General features: G+C 52.3%; 3 protein-coding genes across 3 annotated transcripts; 2 read left to right on the top strand and 1 right to left on the bottom strand.

Annotated features, from left to right (window-relative positions):
- Positions 1 to 438: 438 nt before the first annotated feature.
- On the top strand, positions 439 to 1,544 carry B0H65DRAFT_578012 (Intradiol ring-cleavage dioxygenase; the record flags this gene model as incomplete). Its single annotated transcript, XM_062830714.1, has 2 exons — positions 439 to 696; positions 758 to 1,544. 2 exons carry the CDS (start codon positions 439 to 441, stop codon positions 1,466 to 1,468), a joined length of 969 nt encoding a protein of 322 aa, XP_062679357.1. The 3' UTR covers positions 1,469 to 1,544.
- A 242-nt stretch (positions 1,545 to 1,786) lies between these two features.
- Positions 1,787 to 3,862, bottom strand: B0H65DRAFT_432090 (fungal-specific transcription factor domain-containing protein; the record flags this gene model as incomplete). Its single annotated transcript, XM_062824979.1, has 4 exons — positions 1,787 to 2,549; positions 2,610 to 3,303; positions 3,362 to 3,713; positions 3,764 to 3,862. The coding sequence occupies 4 exons, from the start codon at positions 3,860 to 3,862 to the stop codon at positions 1,787 to 1,789; spliced, it is 1,908 nt and encodes a 635-aa protein (XP_062679356.1).
- A 6,184-nt stretch (positions 3,863 to 10,046) lies between these two features.
- Positions 10,047 to 12,028, top strand: B0H65DRAFT_472276 (CoA-transferase family III domain-containing protein). Its single transcript, XM_062827140.1, has one exon. The coding sequence runs from the start codon at positions 10,275 to 10,277 to the stop codon at positions 11,688 to 11,690; it is 1,416 nt and encodes a 471-aa protein (XP_062679355.1). The 5' UTR covers positions 10,047 to 10,274; the 3' UTR covers positions 11,691 to 12,028.
- Positions 12,029 to 12,070: the final 42 nt, after the last annotated feature.

Here is a 12,070-nt window from a genome sequence, read left to right as displayed (position 1 = left end):
CGTTGCGTTTGTTGTATCCGTGCTGATGGGTTTCAATGCGGAAGATTGACATCGATGAAATGAACATGGGCCAAGGCTGTTCTTTGTGTGAAGCTGGGTAGGTGGGAAGAAAAAAAGCCCATGATGCCTAATGAATGAATGCATGGCCAATTAATTTCTTCGTTTCACTCCAGCCGTCCCCGTCCATCCGATATATCCTGGCACACGAGCCGAACAAACAATCATTCCACAAAGGCCCGAACCTTTGGATATAAAACGTGCCCTTCACTCTTTCCTAGTACTTTCTCGTTGTACTGGTGCTTGTGAATGTGAGACCTTCCTGTCAACTTTGGAAACACCATATAACGTTTCGCGTGATCGATCAATATCTTCAATATCGCCAACGACTCTTAAATCAACACCAAGGTTTTGCGTGGTCAGAAGCCCAATATCGCCACCATGGAGAACGTTCTCATCGGCAAAGACGCCATTTTGAACCTGAGGATGGGCATCACTTTCCCAGACGACCAGGCCCCGGAAGTTCAGCCCGAACCGGTCGAAAATGGCCAGTCTCTCACCGACCAGGTCATTGCTGCCACGGGGCCGAAGGCACATCCAAGATTGGCACAAATCATGCCCAGTCTTGTACGGCATCTCCACGAGTTCGCACGCGAAGTCAACCTGACAGTCCCGGAGTGGATGGCAGCCGTTGACATGGTATGTGATACTGATGTTCCTGTCCGCAATTCTGACGGCTTCTGACCAGCATTTCATTTAGCTCAACGAATGCGGCCAAATCTCCAACGACCGACGCAACGAAACGCAGCTCCTCTGCGACATTCTCGGCCTCGAGTCCTTGGTCGACGAGATCACCTCGAACCTGCTCGCCAGTTCCAACGCCGGCACACCATCCGCAGTCCTAGGCCCGTTCTACAGGCACAACGCGCCTCTTCTACCGAACGGCAGCTCCATCGTCAAGAACCTAACGCCCAAGACGCCCTGGTACAGCCAAGCCATCGCAGACTCGGCCTACATCACAGGCCGCGTCCTGTCCACCGACGGCAAGCCCATCCACGGTGCTATTGTCGACATCTGGCTTGCCGCGCCGAACGGGCTGTACGAGCAGCAGGATGATTCTCAGACCGACATGAACCTGAGGGGTCGGTTTGAGACTGACCAAGATGGTCGCTTTGCGTTTTATGCGCTGCGGCCGACTTCTTATCCGATTCCGTTTGATGGTCCCGCGGGCAGGTTCCTGACGTTGCTGGATCGGGACCCGAACAGGCCGGGTCATATCCACTTCATCGTTTCGGCACCGCAGCATCGCGCGCTGACAACGCAGATCTTCGATGACAGGGATAAGTATCTGACGGAGGATGCGGTTTTCGCGGTGAAGGATGAGTTGGTGGTCAAGTTCTTGCCCCGTAAGGGAGACCCTAAGGCGCGCTGGTATCTCGAGTATGATTTCGTTTTGGGTAGGGAGAATTAGGCTTTAGAGTATGGGAGAACGCAGTAGGTCGACGGATGGTATAGAGCTTGTGGAAGGCATATAATGGCGCATAGTTGATGTTGTATATTGGTGTTCCTTGTTTAGCAAAAAGCCTTAGCCGCTTCTTTCTCAACAAACTCCATTTAGCCAGCTCGTCTTTTCATCCATCAATGGAGATAAGCATAATCAAACCTTGCCTCCTTTTGTGATTCTGCTTCAGGCGAGTTGAGCTTAAACTATGGTTATTGTCGCATTCGTAGAGCCGGAGAAGCCGCAAGATCTCGGGTATTCCAGCGAAGTTACATCATTATGATGATGTTAACCCAGATTTGACAAGTGATAGATTGGCACGCTGCCGCGGATTCCTGACGGTGGTATATGTGGATCGACCCGAAGAGGATATGATTCGTATGGATCAGACGAAACGGCTGTACTCGGGGGAAGAAACTGTGGGGCGATATGAGCCAGTTCAGGTGCTGTTGAAACATGCGGTGCGAGCTGTAAATAGTTGTTCCAGAGGTCGTCAAATTCCCACTCGTCAGATACATCAGGGGGCGAATGAGTGATATGACCAGGGCGTAGGGCGAGTGGAGGTGCCATAGGTGGAGTCGTCGATGATACTGTGGACATTCCGTTCATCACCACTTCCGGGACGGTGACTGAAGGGGTCGGGATAAAAACATCGGATGCCTTCTGTGGCCGCGGAAGGGGTGGTGAAGTCAAAGGAGGCTGGTGTGAAATACTGCCTATTCTTGAGCCTGCTGGGTCCACGGGGCTGGGGACACTCGGAGCTGAGCTACCATTCTCCCGTGACATGCGAGAACTGGATGCTCTGGTATAAAGGCAGCTAAGGTCCGCTGAGAGCACTGGAGCGGGATGTGAATGATCCTTAGTCCAGGTCTCAACCACTTGTGCAAAGCTTTCCATTATTTCGAGCACCCTCTCCGCTTGTGGGTCGATCTCTGCACAGTATTTCATGGTCAAAATCGCGTCGGTGATAGTCTGCTTATATGTATCGGCGTAGTACAGTGAGTTGAACTGATTCATTAGGACGATAAGGCTCGCAGCGAAGAGGAAATATCTGAGACATGCCAGGTAAGATTCGAATGTATCATTAAGGATCATAACGGATTTGACTTACATGAAGAAAGGATTTCTTTGTGGGAGATACCCATCCCCCCTGGCTTGTTGTATCAAGTGGATAGTCTGGTAAGATGCCACAACACAGGCTTCGGAGAACTTGGCCATATGTGACTCTCGGTTTGAGGGTGGGTTTGCCTTCCCAGAGCGTTGTTGGTCAAGTTTCCAGTTGTGCATGATGAATATCTGCCTCGTCAGGAGAATAAGGGAGTGCAATGACAGGAGATTGGCGTGAAGAGCAGCTATACCCTGCTCCGGGCTTGTCGGACCTTCGCGTGATTGCTGCGGCGTCAGGTTTGCGAGTGAGGGCCGCCTCCAATATTTGGCCATGTTCGCGATATCCTGGACGACCGAGGTGGAAATCTTCCGCTTCGAAAACACACGGAGTGTTACGCCAATGACGCGGCATGATTTAACACAGGCATCGAGGCATCCGAAGTGTAATGACTCGGATCCATTTCCCCCTACGGTTGATAAGTCGGCGATGTCATCATTAGTAGTAAGCTTGCATGAGCAATCATCTTCAACGATGGCAACGGGTCTTCCAAGGGACGCGGCTAGGAACCTGTCGAGGATAAACAACGTCTTCCATAGATTCCGTCTCACCTCCCTTTGCGTCGATTCCGGGTAAATGAGCGGATGCATCGTCTCCTCTCGATGGAGACCTAGGGCATAGGCAGACCGAACAGCCATGCCTGTTATTGATATGTTAATCATATGATCCGACTTGGGGGCCAGACTAGGGAATCTCACCCAGGTATGCATATGCAGTATTTCGTTTGGAAACCGTGAGCATGTAAACAGTCATCAGGCAAAGTGCTTGAATAGACCAGAAGTCGGCATCTTCGAACCCGTATTCGGGATCGCACATGGACTTAGCACTTCGAAAGAAGAGTTCTGCCATATCCTGCTTTGCGCCGTACAGTTTCTTGATGATCTCGTCTTCCCGGCTCCCTGGCTGAGGGGCTGAGAGAAGCAATCCCAATGCGAGCACAAGGAAAAGGTGGCATGTCGAATATGTGCTGGCAGACAGGGGATCAGCGTAGATCATTCCGACACTTTCGCAAAATGATGACTTGTCAAAAACTTCGATCAAGCCCCGTGTCTAATAATCCCAATTAGCAACAACTCAGACTGACAAGCATCGTTACTCACATTCGTAAAGTACGACTCAACCAGAACTTGCGCGGTTTCTCTGTCCGGCAGGAAGCATGGAAGCTTGGTGTTTTCTGGAAAATCAATAATATTTTCCATGATTCGGTGCCGCTTCGGATCATGGATAAAGTTGGACCCTAGGATAGGCCCCGCAGTACTCTCGACGATGATGCGGATCAGCTGTAGGATAGAGAGAGTAGATGAGTCCCCGATATAGACTAAGAACCGGTCAGCATTACGAAATCCAAGTATTATGTGAGCAACCTACGGAGTCGACCCGTCTGATCCTGTAACATCCTGGTTTCGGTATAGATAGTTGCTTCCTCTGCTTGCCCGTATGTGCTGCTTCGGCCAGAAGTATTTCCCGAGCTGTAAACGGACGTTTTTCCAGGATGTTCGAGCGAAGCTGAAGACAGCGGTGCCGCCAGGCCGGACATGGAAGAGTCTTCCCTTCTCAGGCCCCGACTCCGCACCTCATCCCAAGGCCGATTAAAATCGGTACTCCCGATGTTGGTCGGAGACCTTGTTGAGGCGTCCAAAGCAGCTGGGATTGCTTGTGGTGAAGTTTCTGTCGGCCTCCGTCTAGTAGGGGACCCGACGGTTTCGCCTGCGCCGTTCTCTGAGGCGCTGTTTGGGGTGTAAGAGCAGTTCAGTCTTCTCTTCACACAAGTCTGACAGGGCTTTTGACCATTACACTACCGAATAATTGTATTAGTGCATGCTCGAGGGGTTACTTTTCAGTGTGCATTGAGGTCCATGGAGGCGAGCGAACTTCGGAAAGACGGGGAGATCACGAATAAATAGAGTGCTTGAGCGTGAGTCTGCGAAGCGACAGTATCCTTCGGAACCCATAAAGGCCCAGAAAGATAAGAGGATGTTGTGTCCCAGCCGCATACGGAATAAAGCTGACCTAGGAGGCTAATGATAAGGGTGCTGCGATGGGTCTGTGACACCCAGGGCATTATCTAATACCCGAGAGCAGGATGCTTGTAAGGAGATTCATGGCTTGGGACAGACAATGATCCGGCAAGCAACATGAACGAAATCGGATATCTCAGCCTCTCGAACCGTGGGCGACAGAGAACCTGTGAAGATAGACAGAACAAGTCGAACAAACAACGAACCTTTTGCTTCCGCCGTTTGCAAGAGTCACAAGCCTGAGCTGTGCGCTGACGCTTGTCGTCAGGCACTTTTGGTCGCGTCATGACGAAGTAGGTTAGGGAGTGATAAGCACAGTCATCCCTTGGTCGGGTGGTAAAGACTCTTTCTGAAACGGGATAAAGGCGAGAAAGCACACAACGTGCGACAGACCGGAGGGCGGAGCGGGGGTTCAAGGAAGTCGCGGATACTGGGCCTCGACTGGTATCGGAAGCGGAAGCGGCGCGGTGGCCGTTGGGTAACGGAGCGGATGATGCACGGGTGGACACCCCGGTAGCAGAGCCGGGAGTGGAGCGAAGATGATCGGAAGATGCGTATCAGCGTATGTAGGGTCGCCCGGGGGTTGAAGGGTTATTGGAGCTCGCAAAGACAGGTTCTGGTACCGGAGGCTGGTGGCACGATCCGATACGCCGTGGCCGGGCCGGGGTGATCAATTTGGACTTGTCGTCGTCTAGAGCCTAGTTGCTTGGAAGTCGGTGCTCAGATAGCTTGACCCACGGTATAACACCTTGAGCGTGTCACGCAACATGGAGCCGTGATCAGCAACGAAGCTAGAATCGGGAGCAGGGTGAGAGTTGTTGGATGATTAAGGAAAAGCGAGACAAAAGCATCGGGTACGGGGCGGGGAAGACACGAAGAGGAGATGGGAAGAGACGGACTCGGCTCCAAGTGTCTGTTTGCCGTCTCGTATTGTCAATGGTTCGTATGTCGATAAATCGATCTGTGGTTTGTCGATGTACCTAGAACTCGGTTCTGTTGCTTTGCGCCCAAGGATACCCAAACCCAAGAAGTGCTCGCATATGCCTTGTTAGGTAGACAGTGACAAGAAAGCTGGCTCAGTTGGGCATGATTCGGACTTGAACACACGGAGGAGAAGGTACCGCCATAACAGGTACAGCCTAATGGACGACTAGGGTGGCAGCTGCAGCACTACCTTGCGGATATTGCAATCAAATACGGGAAGCGTCCAGACGTCGAGAATCCAGGTCGATAGAACAGCAGCTTTGCTAGAGGGCCGTACCAAAATAACCTGCTGCTCCCGTGCTCTGTATATTTCTTGTGTCGAGAAACCATGGTCCATGACGCCGTGCAGAGCACTCAAATACCTCCAGGCTCCGATGACTGCTGTACCGAGGTTGCAGTGCCTTCTGTACATACGTACAGCAAGTTGTACAGCAGATAGACCGAATATGTCCTTCGTCCCCGGTCACCGTCACGCATGTCTGTGTGCTTGACGGTGAGGCACCAAGCGAAAGCCTTGGTATTGGATCACGGAGAAATTATGGCACTGAAGACCCTGAGCCTGACGACGGGGAGGCTTGCCTGTGGCGTCCATTCAGAGACGGCCAATGCCATCAGCGCCACGGACATGCTTCCATCATCACTTTTGTTTTTGTCATAAGCGAGAGTTGAATACGGTGCCCGTATCGGAATCAGCACTTGCCTCGGGAATCCTGTCTCGCCTGCCTCGCCTGTCTCGCCTGTTTTCGAAGGTAGAGGTCAGCTTCGGGAACACAGCCGGGGATTAATACGACCAGGAATATCCCATATCTGGTTGCCTCGATTTTGTGTTCTCAGCTCGACCAGGCCGGCCGTCCAGTGTAAGAAGGTGTGAAGGCCGGGCCAGATCGAGGTCCGCGACCATGTTCAGTCTCCAAGTCCATGGATGTTTTCGTGTTTGCAAAGGTCGCGGCACTGGCGCCTTGCAACTGCAAGTTTGTGCAGCGTGGTACATCACGTCGGCTGAACCCGTTTCTTCTGTTCGAGTCTTGGCATCGAGAGGTAAGATCCGTCAAGGAAGCGCAAAGTACCCAAGGGTGGTTGTGTGTTGACCTAAAGAGTAGACAACCAGATACTTTGTCGGGTTGAGGTTGAAGTTTGAAGTCAAGTTGAAAATCTGAACGAGAGAAATGGAAGAACTAAGAAGTAGAGGTGAGGTTGAAAGTGGAGAGAAGATCCACCGGCCGGTCGGCTGAGTGCTGCCTCCGCTCGCTGTGCACCCGCTGTAACATAGGCAGGTACATACCTGCCAATAGCAATAGCACTATAGCAGCGCTACAGGCATGATTTTTGACGCTCTAAAGATGACGGAAAGGGTCCTGTGGTTCATCGGATAATGCACCTAGCCCGGGCTGTTTCCTCCGGGCCTTTCTGACCTTTACCCGGCATCTGACTTCCATTTTTGGAGTCACGACATCATGGATGTCCTCGAGTTCTTTAAACACCCAACATCATCAGTCCAATCATCGACAACGCATGTTGATCACATGTCCACGAGGCAAGTAAAGATCTGACTTTCAGCTTCTTATCCCGCCCCGGCAAAAGAAAAGACCGGAGAGCCATCAAGGTGTGGTATTGCGGTGGTGTAAGTGGCATCGGAATTCGGGATATCGAGGGATTCTGGTAATTAATGATGGCTCTAACAGTTTCCCGGCCAATCTCTTAGATATGCTGTTAACTGTTACGTTAGAACCACATCTAGGTAACCTCCTGATCAAGTCCAACTTCATGATCGAACGCATGAGCTTCCCATTTTTGGACTTTTGCCGGAATATCACACTTCATTGCCTACCAATCTTGATGCCCTACTCACTCTCCCTCAGGGTTAGATTTGCTGGGTCGCTTGCGGTAATAACTCATCAACAAATCCTGATAAGCCCAAGAATCCAACCCATCCTGAGCCTCTTCAAGTCGAGATTATCTCCCTCACTCTTGAGCTGACGCGTAAGTAGATAACTACCCCGTACACAAATGCACGTTGGTTGTTTCCTGTCACCCTCTTCATGCTTCAAGACATGGATCGCATCAGAGCATGACCAGCGAAAAGGAAGGAAGCCGGCAAATCACTTCCAAAGTCTCCCCGGCAGTTCTCTATACTGCTTTGACCATGTAAAACTAGTTCGCTGATACGCAAGTCTCACTCATCACCTCATGTCACACCTGAACAAGGCGAATAGAAGGCATCCGAACTTGGTCACTTCGCAGCGGAAAGTGAAAAAAGTCGATCAGTCGTTTTTACTATAGCTTCGGATCGTTCTTCGTCGTCGGATCGACAGGCATGAGAGTAGTCTCAGGTTGAATGCGGAACTCGAGGGCTGGTCGACAGGGCCTTCGAGCCTAGTTCCATGTTCTCATCTTGCCAAAGGCCAATAGTTCGTTCAGGTTTTGCTACTCTTTTATTGCGACGCAAAATCCGGCCCTTCACGGGTTGCCCCTTGGAGTCTGGAAACACGGAATGTGACACGGCCCAGCTCCGGCAAAGCGTTCCAAGCCTCCAACTCCAAAGCTTGCCGGGTTAACACACAAGAGGTTTGTCTTAGGGCGGCTCTCTCTGCCTTCTGGATATCAAAGCGCAACTGCTACGCCAGGTGTAACCGGACTTACCTTGTTCAGCCTCCCAGAGACCATCAGAGGGCAACAAGTTACCACCACGTGATGACAGCCCTTGTTACATGGCTGTTGAGCTCCCACACCTGCATCTAAACCCTTCGGGAATGCCTTTATTTGAAGCAGCTTGTGGCTTGTTCAAGTTACCACGGGCCGCCCCCAGACTTCAACTGTTCAACATGCGGTGAATGTGCATGCAAGATACCAGTCAAGTCTTCGGCTACTCCCTACAGGCCAACACTCGACATCACACACGGATCCCCCACGTCTGGGAACCGTCTCAAGCACCCAATGTGCGGGTAGATGGGTGTGGAGTGCAGCACACTCCCCGCACGTTCATCGTAGGCTGGGGTTTTTGGCGTAACCGGCCCAAGAGATCCAACAAGATAACAGCAACTGCCGCTCCCTTCCCTCCAGAAACTGACCCCCGGTCGGGTGCAGCGTAGTAGCGTGGCCCTTCTTCACCTCGTGACGGCGTTCCGAGGAACCGAGGGCCAGTATGCTGTCCAACCTCTTATAGACGGCCGAGTTACCCCCCAATGGCACCCATGTCCTGCCAGGTCCCGATGAAACTGCCGGGACATTATGCCCTTGAAACGGTATCCTGAGCCAGGTCTTATGCAGAATCTTTGTCGACGCATATTAGTCCAAATTGGCACGTCATTATGTTCATCAAAGCTTTGGACGCCTCATCAGCCTCGCCGATTCGGCTAGCTTGAGATATCCATGGAACAAGTTGGGAGTGCTGGTGGGATGAACAGCTTCTGACCGCGTCCCTTTTTCTGTTTCACCTAGCACTTGGTTCCCTTAACTCTGTTTGATATGGCATGAACCACAAGAAATAGCGTTTGAAGAGACATTGAGGCAACCTTTATGAGGTCATGACGGGTGAAATCTGTTTTGGGGGCTCGGGGTAATATCGGACCAACACAATATCAGATTTCCCTCTCGCTTTTGTCTGTTGCCACTTATTCCCTTAACCAGTCCGCTCCCTTCACCGACCAACCGGATTCAAACCACATCTTGAAGAGTGGAGAGGGAATAGGACCCTTCACTCATTATTTCCCCGCCTGCCTTTGGTCCGAAGGATGATACCTCGACATGGTACGTTCACGGGGACTGGTTAGTGAACAATGCTCCTCGGTAACCTTTGGAGCGACCTTGAAAGCGACAGGTCAAAGCGAATACTTGCCATTCACTTGGGGAACCTTGAAGTTTTGCACGGCAGGTGTATAAAAGAACCCCATGGCTGCAGGAATCCCCGAACTCTCCCCTTTTTCTTCCTCCCTTAGCACGAACTCCTCAACAGTAATTCGCACATATCCGGTCTGTGTGTCTCATCCACCCGACCCGATACTCTGAGCACCGGTGGTAGCTCAGCATCCAACAGCATGGACAACTTGACTACCCGACCTTATTCTGTCGCCATTGGCGCATCAGAGGCTTTTGGCGAGCTTTTGAAGCAATGCAAAGGTCAAATCCCCAAAGAGTTTCGCTCCTATTCCGGCAACGTCAAGTTCGCTCCTTCCAGCCATGGAGACCAAGTGTACTTCCCGAGTCCTTGCCGAGAGCAAGATGTCATAGCAGCCATCAAGGCCCTTGAGGCATGTGCTGCTGCTGCCATTGGTGACCTTCGTCATGGAAAGAAGTCACGATCGATCAAAGTGGATCTCGACAAGGCGGCCTGCTTCCTAATGTCGGCTTACCTTGCTACCATTGACGGCAAGCGCAAGGGTCAGACTCCGAAGGGTTTGATTCCAGGTAAGACATCTCCTCTTACGACTCCCATGTAGCCAGTTACTACGTGGTATTTAAGCCACACCTCACTAACTTGACCATAGACACCGACTACAACCAGGCTCAGTCGATCCAGTATCGTCGACTTTCCGCGAACCTTTACGAGACCAAGGAGGATGGCAGATACTACCATATTCATGGCTCACTCGACGCCACTACTCAACTCCGCATGATTGGCCTTCCGCCGTTTAATCCTCAATTGACCGACTACAAGAAGTGTATCGACACGATCGAAGCCGCTGTGAAGAAGTTTACTGTCGCAGAACTGGAGGATATGAACAACAAGCACGGACAAGCTGGTGTAGAGGCCCTGAAGTGGGAATCCTTCCTCAAGACCTCTCACGGAAACGCCACTTCAGCGTTGCCTCCTTTCACCGTTGAGGCCATCAAGGTACCCCAAACGACGGCACCGGAGACACCACCACACACACCCACCGAGACGAACTTCCAGAGCCATCTCTGGCCGAAGGTGCCCGCAAACGGCCCTCAGTACGCCCTGCGTGGCATCAAAGTCATCGAGATGTGCCGTGTCATAGCCGGTCCGACCATTGGCCGCTCCCTTGCCGCACACGGCGCCCAAGTGCTCAAGGTTACCGGCCCCAAACTTCCCGATGTTCCCTTCTTCCAAGTCGACGTCAACACCGGCAAGCACACAACCCATCTCGACCTTCGCAACCCGAGCGATCTCAAAACATTCAAAAACCTACTCGCCGAAGCCGACGTTCTCATCGACGGATACCGGCCTGGCGCCCTCGCCAAGTTTGGGTGTGACCCGGCATCGCTGGCCAAACTAGCCCAGCAGCGCGGCAACCGCGGCTTCGTCTACGTAGCCGAAGACTGCTTCGGCGGAACTGGTGTGCCCGGAGCCGAGTGGGCCGGCCGTCGCGGCTGGCAGCAGATCGCCGACTGTGTCACCGGCGTCGCCTGGGCGCAGGGCCAGTTCATGGGACTAGAAAACGAGCCCAGTGTGCCGCCCATGCCCATGTCGGACTACGGCACCGGCGCTCTGGGTTGCGTGGCCGCCATGGCGGGCCTGTACCAGCGCGAGACCAAGGGCGGGTCGTGGATGTGCCGGACCAGTCTCTGCCAGTACGACATCTTCTTGCTCAAGCTGGGACTGCTTCCGCAGCAAGAGCAGGAACGGTTGAGAAATATCTTTACGGGTCCGTTCTTCAAGTTGCGCCACTATGACTCTGTCGACAAGGTCAGTGGAGAGGCGCTCAAGGCTATGCAGCGCGCGTACCCGCATCTGCTTGGGCCGGAGTTGATGCTGAAGGCGAAGAGCATGGGGTTCAATGGCAAGGAGATTCGCTGGCCGAAGGAGGCGATCGAGGTGGATGGGCTGTTGATTCAGCATGAGCGTGCTTCAAGGCCGAATGGGTTTGATAGGCCTGGCTGGGAGGGCTGGGAGACTGATTTGATCATGGATGATGAAGACGACGCCGTCCTCACCACCACTACTGTTACACCTGCGCCGAGAGAGGAACAGCATCATCATCAGCAGGCCGGAAGTGGAAGTATGAACTCTGCTCCGCAGCGTCGTAATAGGATTGCGACTGTGAACACTGTTCTCGCCACGGCCTAGGAGGAGCGTGTGAGGGGTGATGCGAAGTCGACAAAATAAAGCGCGATTTTGAGAGAGGGGGGGTTATTAATGGCTTTGTCAAAAGACATGATGACGGGACAGAGGATGGGGGAGGACCAATTGTGTGCGTTCCAAAAACTCATGGGCGGATGAGCGTTGCTTTTCGTAGTTTATGACATGGCAAAACATATCTGCGGCCATGGTCAGGTAATCTGCGTTTTAACTTAGAAAGAGATGTTAGTAGCTTGGTTCGGTGTTTTGGTGACTGCGCTGCATATGAGATCGGAGGTGAAACTCGTTGATGTTGTTCTTTTCTTTGAAAGACGGATGATGTTGCCCCAAAGAACGAGATTTGTACCGTATGCACCACGCAAGCATTC

The sequence above is a fragment of the Neurospora tetraspora genome (assembly GCF_033439725.1).
Source record: "Neurospora tetraspora strain CBS 560.94 chromosome Unknown B0H65scaffold_6, whole genome shotgun sequence".
Taxonomy (NCBI): Eukaryota; Fungi; Ascomycota; class Sordariomycetes; order Sordariales; family Sordariaceae; genus Neurospora; species Neurospora tetraspora.
This window is presented reverse-complemented; position numbering and strand designations above follow the sequence as displayed.